The sequence below is a fragment of the Myodes glareolus genome, chromosome X (genome assembly GCF_982192425.1).
Source record: "Myodes glareolus chromosome X, mMyoGla1.1, whole genome shotgun sequence".
Lineage (NCBI taxonomy): Eukaryota > Metazoa > Chordata > Mammalia > Rodentia > Cricetidae > Myodes > Myodes glareolus.
This window is the reverse complement of record NC_142053.1, coordinates 109,820,545-109,838,070: the sequence shown is the minus strand read 5'-3', so window position 1 is coordinate 109,838,070 and position 17,526 is coordinate 109,820,545. Positions and strand designations below refer to the sequence as shown.

The 17,526-nt window shown below is 41.7% G+C and overlaps 1 protein-coding gene across 6 annotated transcripts in view; it reads right to left on the bottom strand.

Moving 5' to 3' along the window:
- Positions 1-17,526, bottom strand: part of Frmpd4 (FERM and PDZ domain containing 4) — a 930,349-nt gene that overhangs the window by 23,923 nt on the left and 888,900 nt on the right. For all 6 annotated transcript variants that reach the window (XM_085684903.2, XM_087902491.1, XM_085684900.2 and 3 more), the window contains 4 exons: positions 15,254-15,385; positions 12,988-13,107; positions 5,962-6,098; positions 1,209-1,335 (listed from right to left, as the gene is read on the bottom strand). In XM_085684903.2, coding sequence (XP_085541029.1) covers positions 1,209-1,335; positions 5,962-6,098; positions 12,988-13,107; positions 15,254-15,385 — 516 coding nt within the window. The remainder of the gene's footprint in view (positions 1-1,208; positions 1,336-5,961; positions 6,099-12,987; positions 13,108-15,253; positions 15,386-17,526) is intronic.

Below are 17,526 nucleotides of genomic sequence, written 5' to 3'. Positions count from 1 at the left end.
GAAAAAACGTTTATGAGGTGAAACCTTATAAAATGACAGAGAATAGGATACTAAAAGCAAAGGACCACCTGCATGGATGGTGAATTGCATTGGGGTCAGGCAAGTATCAATAGCCCATATCAGCTGCAATGTGCACAGGCCGTTCCCTGTTTTATAGGCTCAGAGATTTAAGACTCCTTGCCTTTCTCCTTACTGGAATTTTTGTTGTGTTATTACTTCTAAGCCATATCTTTCTTTTCCTGACCAACAGTATCCATTTAAATGGACTTTGTGTGTCTCCCACTTAATGAAAACAGAAATGAATACAAGGATTTTAACACCACTGACCAGGGACAGGAATACCTTTGCTCTCTCTTCCCATTGTAGGATTTAATCTAATGGTTGTCACTGGGAATGTTGGTGGGAGGGATTTTGATTATTAGGGCACATTTTTGTTTGTGATAATTAAGGGAGGGGTAACACTGGCATGTGGTCAGAATAGAGCAAGGAAGAATGCTGCTTCATGTTTCACAGTGCCAAGAGTATCACCGTTATATCTTACCAATTGTCCACAGCTCCCTTGGAGAGAATCCCTAAGGACTACAGTAACTGGCCTGCAGGGATTCTTAGTTAGTCTGAGCAGTAACCAGTTGCCGGATAAAAGTGTACAGTTGTCTTGTGATTTGATCCCTGGACAGAATAGTCTCCTGTGAGCACCACTTGCCTCTGGCCCCGTACAATAAAGAGTTTCCAACTTGTGAGAAAGGAATAGATTTCTGGACCAGAACATCCGTCCTTCCGGAGGGGTGAGTGAGTGCTTGACAAGTGGCCAGCCTGACGCCCTGGAAAGGGGAGCTCAGACACCCCCCCCCCATTCCCCTAAACTTTCTGGCCATTCAGCGGGGTCTTCCCCCTGGCTGCTGCCTTACTCTTCTTATCCCATCCCAGCTTGCCTCCCCAAGCACCCTTCTCCATCTGTGGGGTCATAGGATCCCCCAACTCAGCCTGCATCAGGGCTGAGGGTCTGGGGACAAAGTGGTGAGGGAATAGATTTCTGGAAGGATCAACAGTTTTTGTTCTTTTTAGACATATGTGAATAGTGTACAAAGCTCTTCTAGAAATACGGTGTGCCAAGTATGTTCTTTATGGGCTCATCTTAAAAGATGTCTTGAACGAAGGCAAATGTCTCTGCTTAAAATCTAGATTCTATTAAGATGTAACTGGGATACCTTTTTACCCGGTGGTACCAAGTTTTGATTTGCTTTGACAAGGTGGGATAGAGCTTTCTTGATGTTCTTCTCTTTCATGCTCTGCAGCACAGCAGATGGAAGAAATGTCTCCAGGCCCCATTCTTTTCTGCAACAGAAAGCGCATCATTCATTCCCCAATTCTTGTGATGACAACTTTCATAAGACCAAATGTCACTCTGCTATTTGTTGGAAGAAATGGACTCTTGGTAGGACAGAGAAGCAACTTTTCTTTACATGCAGGAAACCCCTTATTGGATAATTGATCCTCATGTTCACATTTCAAAGGAAACATATATATTCCTCACTCTGAAGAGAGAACAATAACAATGAACATTAAAGAGTCATTTTGTTCAACCAATTTCAGTCTCCAAAATACATCCATCCTATATCTAGATACTTCCAATATGTTTCTTTGTCCTCCTCAGTTTGCCCTTATTGTCTTCATTGATTTGCATGCCTTAGGGCTATTTGTGTCTTTATTTTAAAACACACACACACACACACACACACACACACACACACACTCAGACATATGGGGGGCAGTGGTAGAACTCAGAGCTCAGAGACCTACGGTAGAACAAAACATGACTGACCACCACCACCACCACCAAAAACCCAGAAATCAATGAAATGATTCCTAACAATATTCTGCTACTTTCATACTTCAGTGCCTAGACCAGTCTTCATAAGAGAGGCTTTCTCTGGAAGCTGATTGGAGCAGATGAGGATACCCACACCCAAATATTAGGCAGAGCTCAGGAACCCCATGTAAGAGGTCAAGGAAGGATTGTAGGAGCGAGAGGGGTCGGGGGCACCAGGAGAACATGGCCCCCAGAGTGTACTAAGCATAGGTCATAGGGGCTCACAGAGACTGGAATGGCAATCATGGAGCCTGCATGCATCTGACCTAGGTCCTCTGCATATATGTTATGGCTCAATAGCTTGGTGCGCTCTTCAGATTCCTAACTGTGAGAGCGCAGGATATCTCTGACTCTTTTGCCAGCTGTTGGGCCCCCTTTTCTCCTATGGGGTTGTTTTCTCCAGCCTTGATCTGAGGGCTTTGTGCCTAGTCTTATTGCACCTCATTATACTGTGTTCAGTTGATATCTCTGGGAGCCCTGCTCTTTTCTGACGGGAAACAGAGGAGCAATGGATCTGGGGGAGAGGGGATATAGAGGGGGTTACCTGGGAGAATGGGGGAAAGGGAGGCTGTAGTCAGGATGTATTGCATAGATAAGAATAAAAGAAAAATTCAAAATAAAAAAGATAAAATATACACACATATAAAACACATATATATGCATTGGAGGGGCACATCACTAGGGCAGGAAGCCAGGGCCTCATTTAAGCTAGTGATGTGCCCTAGCCCTATATTATTATCTTAGTAAGTTTCCACATCATTGTATCTTTTAAAATACACTTTTTTGGGGAGTTTTCTACAACATGTTTTGATCACAGTGATCCCCACTCTCATCTTCCTAGATTTATCTCCTTCTCTGTCTACCCAACTCTGTGTACCCCCGCTCTCCACTTACCCTACAAATACTAATTCGCAGTGTCTAGATATTCTTGGACGTGTGTTCTTCCACTAATATATCTTTGCACCTCATCTTTACACTCGAATCACAAGGTCCTTGATAGTTAGGATTATATTTACTACAAATTAGTGCTTTCTACTCTCTGATGGAAATACCATGTACAACGCTCAGTCAACATTTGGTAGATGAACTAATCGCTGCCAACACAGTTGCAGACTGCAAGATTGCGAGTGAAGCTACCTATCTTTGAGAGGTTCTGGTCTGCACAATGTTCTCCTTGGGAAGAAGTGGCAAGACAGGAGGGGCAGAAAGGTGCGATAGTTTTCTGATGATAGGGTCTCTCACTGACCTAAATCTCACTGGGTTGGCTAGTCTTGCTGACTTTGCTTCGTCGGTGCTAGAATTACATACACATGCCACATGTATTGCCAGCTTTTAATAGCATGGGTTCTGGGCTCAAATTCTGGTCCTTATGTTTACACAGCAAACACGTTAGTGACTGAGCTGTGTCCCTGGCTCCCCAAATACATTTTAGTTGTCGGAATATGTTTTCTAGTTGTATATAGGTGCCTTTGAAAGTGGCAGTCAGTTTTATTTGTCCCTAGAAACTTTAGATAGCAAGAGAAGGAACATGTGAATGTGTCCAGCTGATTCTGAGACCTGTTTGTGAACAGCCTCTCAGACTACAGCCATTATGCGTATGCCCCAAGGAAAAAGGGATGGACCACTCAATGGAGTGAATCATATAGGAGGGCTTTTCATTATTTAGTTGGCAGTAGGTAAACTTATAATAGTCCGAACAGTAGCACTGGGTGGGGGGGGGGGAGGGAATTGGAGCTCCAGTCTTCCCCATCCCAGGCTCCAAAGCCTGTTGAGAAAAGCCTTCAGGTTGGGTAGTGTGCCATCATGGGTACTTTACAAGCATCCCCTGAGAAAGTGTCTTTAGAGAGTGGGATTATTTTCATGGGTCCTTGTTTTGAGTGCAGATGGGAAGAAATTCCATGCTGTTAACATGGCGTGGAGATACGAATTCAGTCTGGTGAGTTCACCTTTTTGTTACCATAAAGAGCTGCTGGGATGAAGTAAGTGGTGTTTACTTTAGGCTAGAGAATCTCTTGCTGAGAGACTGAGCGCTCCCTCTTAAAGGATGACCCTTAAATAGATGCATCAGCTGGAGGCAATACAAACCACCTATTTTCTAAGAAAAGAGAATTTTCCTTGGCCAAAGAGGGACGCTGCTGGTAAAATGGCATCCTCGGCGAGAGAAGGCGTCCAAAGTTTACAAACAAGATCTGCTTCACAGAGTCAACTTTGTTGCGTGACATCTTTGCCAGCCACTCTACGGCTTTTTTCCCCTATACAGATATCAAGGCACTATGCTTTCTGATTGGGGCATATTTTTAAGATGTATTTTTATTTTACGTGCATGAGTGTTTTGCCTGCATGTTTGTATGTGTACTGAATGCATGCACGGCGCCCACATAGGTCAGAAGAGGGTGCCAGTTTGTGCTGGGACTGGAGTTACAGATGGTTGTGAGTCATCAGATGGATGCGAGGAAGCAAACTCATGTCCTCTGCCAGAGCAGCAAGTACTCGTAACCACTGGCTCATTTTTCCAGCTCACTCTTTATTATATTTTTTGTCATGGTCTTATTATGTAACTTGGGATGGCTTGAAACTTGTGATTCTTGCTCAGACTCCCTCAATGCTAGGATTCTAGGTGTGAGCCACCAGGCCCAGCTGGTCTCCTGCCATGAAGACGCTTCAGAAAATGTCCCTCCGTAACAGTGGTTCTCAACCTTCCTGATGCTGCAATCCTTTAATAAAGTTTCTCAAGTTGTGATAACTCCCAACCACAAAATTATTTCATTCCTACTTCATATCTGTAATTTTGCACTGTTACATATCGTAACATAAAGATCTGTGATTTCTGATGGTCTAAGGCAAACCCTGTGAAAAGGACATTCGAACTCCAAAGGGATTGTGACCCACAGGTTGAGAATCACCCTAGCAAGAGAGGAGGGAGTCTAAAGAGACAATCACGCCCATTCTTTGTTCTAGCAGACTGTTAAGACAAAGGAACGCCTAGAATATGGATTCTTCCAAGAATATCACACTGGAAGAAGGTGATGGCTGAAGTGTGGTACCATCCAGAGGAGGAACTTGCCCCCTAGAAAGAAATACATACAGTCCTCACAATTTATCTGAATACCATGCAACAGAGACCAAACAATGATGAGTAAGTGGTAGGCGGGCCCACACCTTGATCAAGACTGCTGAGTTACATATACCTCTTGCCCTCTATTAGAACCTAAACTCCACAAATCTAAATCTCATGTCAGGACCCTAAAGATAGACTTGGGGCTCAGTATACCCATTTTTTTGTTCCTCTTCTCAATTCTACCCCATGAAATTCATCTTATTTCTTCTTTTCTTCCTATAACTTGTCTCTTTAATTGGTGTATTTTTGAGGGGTGGCCAAGCCTAACTAGACTCTCACAATAATCCTGTCTATCACACAAACGCAGGCACAAAGGGTAGTTCCATTGCTTGAGATTTAACCCTACCCCACCCCTACCCCTATACTGTGAATTGGAAAAGTAGCAAGCTACTTAATAATCTTGTACCTCAGTTTACCCATTTACCTTTGAAGTAAACCCTGGGCCCCAAATGTGCTGATACTGATTTTCTTTCTGACTCTGAGATAGGGGCACAGTAAGTTGCTCAGGTTGGCCTTGCACTCAGTCTTTTGCACCAGAATTTGGGATTCTCCTGCCTCAGCCTCACAGTAGCAAAATTATGGGCCTGCACGATCAGGCCGAGCTGTTTCTTTATGGTGTTTTATGGTATGGACAAAATCTTGTTATGTGGTCCCGACTGGTCTTGTACCTACCCATGGTAAGTAAGCCTTCTGCCTCAGTCCACTCTACCGCTAAAGTTGATGGGATGGCAGGACTGAGCCATCATTCTGGGGCTCACCTGTCATTTTAAGAACTTGCTTTCCCTTTGCCTGCAGTTTTCTAAAGGTGGGTAAAGTGAGAAATGAATCTTTCCTATTATAAAAGACAAAATATTTGTCTATTTTTCCACTAGTGTACAAAGATTTGGCTACGAACAAGATGAACTTTGCAAACAGATACAGAAAAGTAAAAGAAAACCCGCAGCATCTCATTGCACCAAGTGTGAACACTTACTCAATGTACTTGAGGGAGATTTTCTGCGTCTGTTTGGTGGTGACAGTGGCGATATACATTTGTAAGGCGGCCAGCCGCAAGGCGATGTCGTATTTCAGCTCAGGTCCAAATCGCTCCTGAACGACGTCGTTACAACTCTGCAGAGAGACCAGCAGAGGGCGCAGTTCATCAGCGCATGGGCTGCCTTGTGCTCCCCTTTGGAGGAGCAGGTGACAAGCGTTTCCCCAGTGTTTCAACCTTCACTCTTAGAAGTGAAGTACTGAGGCTAAATGTGGAAACGTCTCCACCATGCTGCTTGGAGTCGAGTCAGTCTTTAATTGCACAAACACAGAGACCACACAAGACGTTCAACAGTCATCGACAAGCTGTTATTTAAATATTTAGCTTTTGGTAAAAATAATTAAGAATTTGGGGATGGAGCTGCCAAACACAGGTGCTGAAGCTGAACACGGAAGCATGGTGGAGGAATGTGGTTTTTGCTGCTGGACTTGGAATCCTGGCTTCCAAACTTCATTCATTTCACACAAGTTGTGGCCTTGGGCAAATTTCTAACTTGATGGTGCCTCAGTTTTCCTTTCTCTAAAATGGAGTGATACTGTTTTCTAATTGCAAGGTGTTGTGAGGTCTAAAATAGTTAAACTGTACTTGGAAGCTGTAAGCACACTTCTAAAGATTTATTTATGTCATTCCTAGTCTTTCTTTGTGTGGAACTGGGGTTTGCAGTCCTGGCTTTGCCAACAATAGCTATCATGCTTGAAACTTTACCGTTTATTTGAACTCTTGACCTCAGTTTATTCATCTGTGAGTGGGGCTCATAGGAACCACTTCACTAGAGCTGCTTTAAGGATTACAAGGTGGCGTGTGCTTTATCACCAGGCATTGGTGCATGCTCTAAGGGTAGCTATTAAAATCTTCTATTCATTTCAATGGCTGCAGCCCTCCCATTTCAAACACGGGAGTATGTGAGAGTTATTCTACATCTCTTGGAATCGGTATGTTCAGCGCTTGGGTCAAAATGTAGGCCATGTATAGTTTCAGCTACTTCTGAAGCTGGGGTATGTGAATATCTTAGCTTTTCTATTGCTGTTCTAAGTATCACGAACAAGGCAACTTACAGAAGGAAGAGTTTATTGGGGGTGTACAGTTCAGAGGGTGAGTGCATGACCATCATGGCAGGGAACATGTCAGCAGGCAGGCAGGGATGGTGCTGGAGCAGTAGCTGAGAGCTCACATTCTTATTCAAAGTGAGGCAGAGACCTAACTAGGAATGAAGGCTTTTGAAAAGTCAAAGCCCACATCCAGTGTCACACCTCCTCAAACAAGGTCACACTTCCTAACTCTCCCAAACAGTTCCACCAACTGGAGACCAAGCATTCAAATACAGGAGCCTGTGGGGACCGTTCTCATTCAAACCATCACAGTAACCTACAAATTCAAGGCTAGCCTGAGCAAAATCACCAGACTGCATCTCAATTAGCCAAAGTGCCTGAGTATGTATGGTAAAATGGCCACAGATACTAGACTCGAGTAGTGGATTCTTCTCTCTTGTTAGGAGCAAAGTTGGGAGCGGAGAGTGGAAGGAACATGCAGACTATGTAAGCAGACTCTGTATGTGTGCTGACTGATTTTTATATTGACAATTGGATTCTAGTTCGAGAAAAATGTTCCTGCATCCTTATTGGATTCTTTGCCTTCTCTCAAGTAGGACATTAAAGGGAAACACATGCAGCAATTTATTTTTTGCTTCCTGTCTAAGAGAAGCACCTTAGTAATCACCTCGTATACTGATTTCATGAAGTTAGGACCACATACCACTACGTGGCTTCTGTATGTAATATTTAAACACTGCATACTTAGCACATCATAGGCTTTGTATCTACATATGATGATGCATATTTCTCAGTCCAGCGCTTCATTGCTAACTGAGTCCAGTTGTCGTCCCAATGCATCCCTAATAAGGACTTTTCACCCTTTGTTTCCCAGAAAAACCTTACAGTTTCCTGGAGCACACAGCAGCTTGTGTTTGAAGGGGGTCTGTTCAGCAAGAAGACCTGGGATGGTTGGGTCATACCCTCCAAAACACTTCAAAGCTGCAGCTTTGGTGGTTTTTATTTTGATTTTAACAATCATGCCCAAGTGTTCGAGGCAATCTTGGCCCCAACATGTTAACAGTCTAGGTAAGATTGCTTCATACAGTACAGTAAGAGAACTGGAAGCCCAGAATGTGGTGTGTGCCCATGTGTGCTCACATGTGTGTATGGGTGCACAGGCATATGTGTGCTTATGTGTCTTAGGGTCAAAGGACAATTTTGGATGTTGGACCTCAAAAGTCATCCACCTCTTTATTGCTATTTATAGTTTGACAGGATCTGTCACTAGCTTGGAATTTATCAAGGCTAGGTAAATTCCCAGGCTAGGCTAGCTGGCTGGCAATCCTCTGGGGTCTACTTATCCGTCTTTACTTCCTAGATGCTGAGATTGCAAGCATGTGCTTCTATGTCTTACTTTTGCTTAATGTGAGCTCTTGAGATCAAACTCATGTGTTTATGTTCTTTAAGGACTGAGCTATTGCCCCAGTCCTAGAATCTGGTTTGTGAGAAGTTATTTTGTCAAATAACATTTTTGAAAACTGCTACTGCATAAGGATTCAAAACAGATGTGTGTGTGTGTGTGTGTGTGTGTGTGTGTGTTTGTGTGTAGAAAAAAGACCCAGGTTTGACAGTAGGCTATTTAAATTACCAATACAGTTACTTTAGCCATGACATGTTAGTTTTCTTATGTAAAAAAATGGTTGGACTCTGAAGAACAACTAACTTGAGAGCTAGCTAATTTGAAAGGTTGTTGTGATAGCTCTAAGGTGATCATTCATAAATGGAATGTGTTATAGAAACACGAGTCATTACTTTTACTTTTCCTAAGACCTCTGGCTGGCCTAAGTCCTTTTTTCCATTCCTGTTTTACCTTGATGTGGTGGTTTGAATAAAAATGGTCCCTATAGGCTCATATGATTGAATGCTTGGTCTCCAGTCAGTGGAACTATTTAGGAAGGATTAGGAGGTGTAGCAGTGCTGGGGTAAGTGTATCATTGGGAGTGGGCTTTGAAGTTTCAAAAGCCCATGACTTTCTCAGTTATCACTTTCTGCCTTGTGATTGTGGATCAAGGTAGAAACTTACAGCTACTGCTCTAACAAAATGCCTACCCGCCTGCCACCATACTTCCCACCACGATCGCATGAACTCTCTGAAAATATCAGCAAGCTCCAATTCAATGCTTTGCAAAAAAAAAACATCTGGAAAAAGTTGCCTTGGTTATGGTGTTTCATTACAGCAGTAACTAAGATACTTGCATTGCATTTAAACAGACTTCTGCTTGAATGTTTCAGCAAGGCAATTACTTAGTCACTTAATTATTATATAATTAGTCAAGAATGACCCTGGAGAGTTGGTGTGCAATATGAATTATACACACACGTGTATGTGTGTGTGTGTGTGAAAGAGAGATTAATCATGCTTTTATTACTCTTAAATCTATTATTTAAAATACAGTCTTTCAGGTGAATAGTGTATGCTTATAAAAAGTTCATTTGTAATTAATATATGCTTAAGAGGAAAACAATACTACTATTAACATGTTTGTAAAGATTTTGGTGGCTCATGGGTTGTATCCTGTTTACTAATTGGTATAAACAACCTTGTTTTTTCTGAACAGAGAGTGAAGAGGGCAAATATCAGCAAGCATATAATCATTATGAATTACAACAGTCTAGATCATTAGAGTTTACTGCTAATATATATGCTAAAATCTGTAAAAGACCTCATGGGCTATTAATGACTCAGAGATGAATACATGTTATCACTCCTGAAACCAGTTTGCATCTCATGCTTCATCTGGCCAGTGGTGACTGTCCTCATTACGAGTCTGCTAAGTTAAATTGGTTTTGGTCTTGTAAAGTACTATGTGCGGCTTCTGTTTCCTCTCCTATTCTCCAGGCAGTTTTCATTGTGTCTTTGTAGTAGCTTAAAACTCAACACAGGCTCACAGGAGACCTGTTGACTTCTAGTAGACAGATGGGTTATTTTAGACACACCATACAGTTTGTGATACAGTCATTTCCAAGTAGAGACTGAGGCAAAAAAAAAAAACCCACGTTCATTTCTTATTCTCTGAGGGAGAAATATAAGATGATAGTCACTTGATTTTAGTCTCCATTGCTCATAGTATATGGCTATCCATCTCCCCTGCAGCCTATTCCTTTAAGGAGTAGATACCCCCCCCCCCCCATGAAAGGCAAGGTAGGGAACCAGAAACAACATCAGCCTTTCTCTTCCAGTCCCCAGGCAAACTCTCCAGACAGTTTGTCTTATTTTGAGGCTGGTCCTCTGGTATAAAAGATGTCTTTCAAATGATAAAACTCTCCATGCATTTAATTTGAGCAGACATGCCTTAAACAAAACACAATGAGCGTTAGAGGTACTCCTTGTCTCCCTTCCCCAAGACAAGCACAGCCATGTTTTTCCCCTTTACAAAGGCAGTAGACTTCTTGTGGTGTTTAAACAGAAGCTGAATGGTTTGAAAGCGCCAACCTGTTCTCAAGATGAGACTGTAATTACAGAGAACAGCCTGTACCTGTATTTCACTGTCTAAAGCTTTAGACTATCAGGTACCTGGAGCTATTCATTTGCTGCTAACTAGCTAATAATTGTAGCACATGGTCTTATCATAGGTGACCTAGCCTCTGAGTGATGCTCAGCTGGAGTATGGTGAAGACACAGTAACCAAAAAGCTGAGAATCAAACTCTTCATTTTATACAGCCATAATCGGCTAGGTTTCCTGGTCCCTTGGAGGAACAGAGGTCATTGTTGCCAAGTCAGGGGTGCATATGACCTCATTTAACACTGAGAAAACCCAGAACACGATAGTCTCACTGTTTAGGTTGGAAAATCAATATACATTTAAAATTATTTTTTTTTATAAAAGGTTGTACATACTGAACAGGATTAGACTTATCTTGGAGGAGCAGAGCTATCTTCATGAACATTAATCAACCTCTTGAGCTAAAAAAAAAAAGTCTTGTTCAAAGACCACAGAGATGGGGAAAGTTACTGGGGTCTTTTCTGAGGATCCTGCGTACTAGAATGTTCTTGTACTTTCTGCTTCTTTTTCTCTTTCTGGCTTCTTTTCTGATCTCTAGGGCTTATTGCCACTTGATCCCAATATAAATAATTTGTCATATCTATCTTGTTTGTATCTCTCTTTAACCTAATATCTACTGTCTTTTGACTTGTTTTTCTCCTGTTTTTGTGAATGTGATAGTAAAAAACATGCTTCCAGACACTTTGGGTGATTATATGTACTACATATTAAAGAAATGGATGCTTCGTTGAGGTTTTTTTTATTTTTATGTGTATGAGTGTTTTGCCAATAAGTTTGTCTATGTACCATGTGCATTCAGTGCCCATAATGGCCAGTAGAGTTCATTAGATCCCTTAGAACTGGAGTTACAGGTGGTTGTTAGCTGCCATGTGGAGGCTGGGAATCAAATTCAGGTCCCCGGAAGAGTATCCAGTACTATTAACTCTTGAGCCATCTGTCCAGACCCAATAAATAGATTCTTAATGTTTACTCCAATTTCTTTGGAAAATTTAAGTCAGAATGATAGGATGGATTCACAAAAATATAGGAACATCTAAATATTAAATCACCTAAAGTTACCCACATATATATATATATATCTCAATACATTTCCTCTTAGATAAATTGTTCCAGACACTCATCTCTGGAAGTTTTATTTTGTGGGGAATTATACCTCATAATAAAATATAAAATAGACCATCTAGAGAAGATATACGTATTTTTACAAAACTTAAAATTCTGAAAATTATTAATTCTAATATTAATCATTACTGTGGTGTCTCGGAGAAATTTAAGTACCAAAATGAATGAATAAACATACAGAGAAGGAAAAACTTTTACAGTATGCCAACTGATCAACAAAGAAGACATAATGAGATTAGACATGTCATTTGAAATCATCACGATGACAATAGATTCAAGCAAGAATCCCCCATTAATACTATTAATAAAAATTAGTGGGTGACAATTTGATGAACTATAAGATGATAAAAGTCACAAAATGACTTGCCACAAATTTCATCATCATTACAAAAGAAACGTTAATAATTTTTACAAGGACACTACCCACATAAGGGGCAAAGTTAGCCTCACAATTAAGGGCATAACCTGGCAACATGTTGCTCCTCGTATGCCAGTCTGAGAAGAACACAGTCACTTATGCCATTCCTTGCGAACTCATATCTTCAACCTAATCCTGAGAAAATGCTAGAGAAACCCAAATGGAAAGATTTCTATGAAATACCTGATTAGTACTTTTTAAATTCAATGTCACAAAAGTGACCAAAGGAGGATAAAGGAGAGACTTGATTCACAGACACCAAAGAAACTTGACAACCAAACTACGTGCAAAATTAGATTCCACAGTGAATTCTATTCTGGAAAAACTGATGGTATAAAGGATATTTGGGGTACAACAGGCATCATTTGGATGATAAAAGATGAGATAAGGGACATGCATCGGTGCCCTATTTCTTGATTGTTTTATTGAAAAGAGTTTATATAAGTAAACATCCTTGTAATTGGCAAATACATGGCATATTTAATACAAAAAGAACACATGATTCAAGCAACTAGCTTTCTTATGCTGCAGAATAAATGTTTGTGTGTGAATTTCTGTGATAAAAGAGAACAGGAATATGTACCTGCATTAAACTAAAACACAAATGAGATAATACTAACAACTGATGAATCGGAATGGAGGGTGGAGATTCTTGAAACTTTCATGGGAGTGTAAAATTATTTCAAAACCAAATATAGACATGTAAAGAGTATCACACACTTATTTTATGGTTTGTTGTGCTTAGGATGGATGATGGAAAGAAAAACAATGACAGGGTTGATTTATGTTCCATCTCAACATTTATATAGAACAATCTAAACATTTACCTACCTGAACATAGAGATACTCAAAAGCGACCGGATCTCTCCTTAACAGGTCAATGGGATCCTTTGGGACAAAACTGATCCGGAAAAGACACCTCATTTTATGGGAGCTGGGTCTCTGTGTCACCTAGAAGAACAAACACATCATTTAAGAATTCACAGGTGCTGACTGATAAAGGACTGAGAGTCACAGAATCACAATCCCCTTTCTTTCTCCGTTAACAAAATCTTCAATTTGGCCTTTGCACAAGGCTGGGGTCCCCAGAAGCAGACTCTGAGTCTAGGGGTTGTACATAGCAGACTTGTTATGGGAATGTTCAAAGGAGAGGCTGGGGAAAGAAAGAGAAAGCATCACGGGAAAGGAGAGACGATAACAAGAGCTCATATACACAGCGATATCACACCAATTCTTATCCTGCTCTGAGACTCTAACAGTTTCGTTGTACTGGACAGTTCAAAAGGGTGGAGTTGCTTTGTTTCAGGCTATTTGGCCCATTTTATTAAGTTTTAGATATGTAGTATCACAAAAAGTTTTGATTCTTTGTTCACCTCAACCACCACAATGGTTTTCTATAAGGTCCGTGCAGTAGAACTGTAAGGGAAAGATAAAGTTGTAGAACTTCCGTTAGACTCAGAAACTGGTGGGCTGTCCACATCACTCTCACGTACAGCCACAAACTGAAGGCGGTTTATTACATGTGCCTGTGACCATTGAATGGGTCAGGGAATTTGAGGAGTCATCAGGCATAGCTTGCTACCAGTGACAAGCCAACTGCCTGCTCAGCGCACTCCAGGTAAGTACCACTGACACACGTGTCTGAGGCTGCCACTCAGAGCCCTCTAATTAGATACAGCTCCAGGTCCAATGCTGGAAACTGGCTTGCTGAGAAATTGCTGTTGGCTCCCAATTTACCCCATTCCTATTTTCCACCCCTCTCCCAGTATTGATCATGATCTCTCAGGGAACTTCCACACATTCAAGTGTTTGGCTAAGGTTCTATTTCCAGGGGAACTTGGATACACAGTGAGCTTTCACTTGGGGGGTTCTGAATATAAGTAATGGTTCCCCTACGACATTGCATAAAATAAGTCACATATTTCTCAGAGTGCTTTGCTGTGAGTTATTTTGCAAGTGATTTTAAATATGACTATGTAGATTTAAACCTGATCATAGGTCAAATTCGATACAGAAGTGGCAATCAACATGTGTTGCAACTTTCCTAATCCGTCACATCCTGTTGGGATGCTGTCAAAACAAATAGGGCTATTGGAGGGAATTGATGTGTAAAATGCGAGGTGTTGATTTTTGTTTAAAGAATTATTTTCAGTTTTAATTATGTGTGTACATGTGAGCTGCCGGTCCCCAAAGAAGCCGGAGGCGTCAGATCTGGAGCTGATGTTCTAGGCCATGGTGAGTCACCTGATGTGGGTTCTGGGAATTGAACTCAGGTCTTCAAGAAGAACAGTACATGTTCTTAACTGCTGAGCCATCCCTCCAACCCATCCTAGACAGTAGCTTTTAATTATGCACCCAATAAGAAGCACTTTATCATGGCGATGCTTCCGGTCATTCCATCCCTTGGTGGTATCTTGCTGCTTCAGCTGATCATGCCCCCCCCACCTCCTCTTTTTAGGATTATCTCTTCCTCGAGCTTTCCTGTGCAAGAGGACTTAGTGGATGCTTAGACACTCGAGCAAGAGGTTTAGCTTGTTTCGAGTTGAGACAAGTGAAGGTGGTATGCAGGCTGCAGCAGTAAGCAGTGGGCTTGTCTCCCCAAAGAACAGATGGGGTGTCACCTTTGGAACCAGGAATTGGGACACATCAGTAGATCACATATTTCTAGTGGGCGGGACTGGGGCACTGACTGCAGGCTCCCCAAAATAGTCAAGAGTATGCACCCAGAGCGGAAGACTACATAGATGGCTCTGACTTCGTTTACATGCGTTTGTGAACAGTTTTGTTTTTAATGATCAAAACAAGCAGAGAAACCATTGCAGTAACATAAAATGTCACCCTGCAGAGCTACATTCCAGTATCTGCTTGGCCTCTGAATGACAAATCTGGAGAACTACTGAAATCCTATGACAGATTGGCCAAAAAAAAAGGGAGGCTGTCTCCTTGAGGTGTCTGAGAAATGCTGAAGGTAGTGCTTCCTTCAGAGAGGGCCTGGGGGATAGAGAAGCTCCAATGAGGGGGCTGGAGGGAGGGCCTCCTGAGCTACCACAGGCTCTTCTCCCACCGGCATTATCATTCTTGGGGTTACTCCACAGACCTGGGTGAGTGTCTCCTGCTCATGAAGCAACAGCAGCTTGGTCCCAGCCCCTTCGGTTCTCTGCTCCAGCATGAGGGAGAAGTGTTCGATGCCTTTGATAGACAGCTTCTCTTGCAGGGTTAAGATGACATCCTTACAGAGCAAAGAGTGACACGGAGAGACCAAAATCAACACTGTTCTTTGTCGTTTTTAGAGACTATCATGACCAGAAAGTGTTACATCTATGTAGGCTTTACTTTCCGTAATGGAATACTGTCAATTGGTACGGAAATCAAATAGCATTAAGAGTGAAAAGCACAGAATCGAGGCTCTCTTTTCTTGGCCCTTTATGGCTTCCAGCATCACCCAAATTTCCTGTGGATTTCAATACTGACAGGTAAGATACACAGCTGGAAGAGGAGCTTGGTGTTCATATAAGCTTCTTTTTCTTCTTCTTTTTGTTTTTTAAACGTATTTGGGTGTTTTGCCTGCATGTGTGCTGTATATAGCACTCACAGGTTTGGTGCCCAGGGAGGCTAGAAGAAGGCCTGGAATTGGAGTTACAGGCATTTGTGAGCTACCATGTGGGTACCAGGAATCAAAGCTGAATCCTCTAGAAGAGCTGCCAGTGCTCTTAACCACTGAGCAATCTCTGCAGTCTTGTGTAAGGGTTTAAATTAGAAAGCTTTTTAACAGATAGAGGTCTAGCTTATGTCTCCCTTTTTCTCAATGAGAAAACAATTAAACCAACACTGAAGGTATTCTACATCAGGGACTGGGAAAGTATGGCTTGCATGTCAAATCTAGCCCACAAACCATTTTGATAAATAAAGTTTTAGTGGGACTGAGTCAACCCATCTCTTTATTGTCACGGTTGCTTTATTGTCCATACACTTCATGAACAGACTTGAGCCTGTGAGGCCTGAAATATCACCACTTTAGTCCTGCCCCCAAATAGTATGTGTGCCTGAGACTGTCATTCTGAACGAGCACCACGTTAGTAAAGAAGCTTCTGAGAATGTCTGCTCTTAACTTCTAGTCCTCATGCTTAAACAACGTCCCAGCGCTGGGAAGTTATTCGATTTCTCAGTATCTCAGTTTCCCTACCTGTAAACTGGAAGTGATAATAATGCCTGCCTTGGGATTGATATAGGAATCAAATGAGTTCGTACTTACAAGGCATTTATTATAACACCATTTGCACAGAGAGCACGCCACAGCAGTTTCTGTTTATTTTACATCCCTGGGGAAGGTGAAATGAGCAAGCTATGTCTGTAATCCTTCATAGGATTAAACATTTAGAGTCAGAATGTGTGGAGTAAACAAGGGAAGACTGTACTGAAGGCACAGCTAGTCGGCTCGGCCTTTCATTGGCTCAGAGATTCGAAACTAGCAAATTATCACTCTTTAAGGTAATTTTTAGTCAAATACCAAAGTCTTGTAGACTTGTTCTTCTCAATGCGAGGAAATGGTGTCCTAGAGCAACATTTGGACATTTTTTGGAGACACCCTTTGGTTGTCACAGTAGGGTTGGAATTGTCATGGAATTGGGTGGGTAGAGAGTTTTAGCAATGCACAGGATAGTCACAGCAAAGAATGATCTATTCCACAACCACAATAGTTGGTTGCTAAGGTAAAAAAAAAACCCTTCCCATCTATGAAGTTGGTTTTTGATGGACGGTTTTGCTATTTGAGTCTACTTTATGTTCCTTTGCCATTTCTTCAGGCCTTATTAAGACAAAATCCACAAAAGCCAACCCTACACATACACACCCCGAAAGAATAACTGTTCAACCAAAATGCCTTGATTGTGTTGAATGTGATCTAAAATATTTCCTGCTGTATAATCTTTTTGCAACAAAATCCAAGAAGGAAAAACACAACCCAGGTTTTGCAAGGCTATGTGAACTCTACGTGACATTTTTGTAAACCAGCGGGGGGCGTGGAAAATGACCCTGACAATTGCTCCCTATTATCTAACTCTGTAAGAAGAGTTCTGGCAAGTCGCAATCAACAGTTGTCAGCTTCCTTTCATCACTGCGCTCTTTCCGTTTTATGCCCATCAACCAGTGTCTGTCCTGCCAATAAGGCTATTAGGTCCAAGATAAGATAGCTTGAATTTGATGTGAACTCTCCACAGTGCCTAATCTCCTCCTCGTCACCTGTAATCCACCAGGAAATAAACTCAGACTAGTGTGAGTTGCTGTTATAAAGAAGTCAAAAGGATTAGCAGCAGAACTGTTCTTCAGTTTAGACTGGTTTCCGGTAAGAAATGTACTCAAGTCTTACCATGT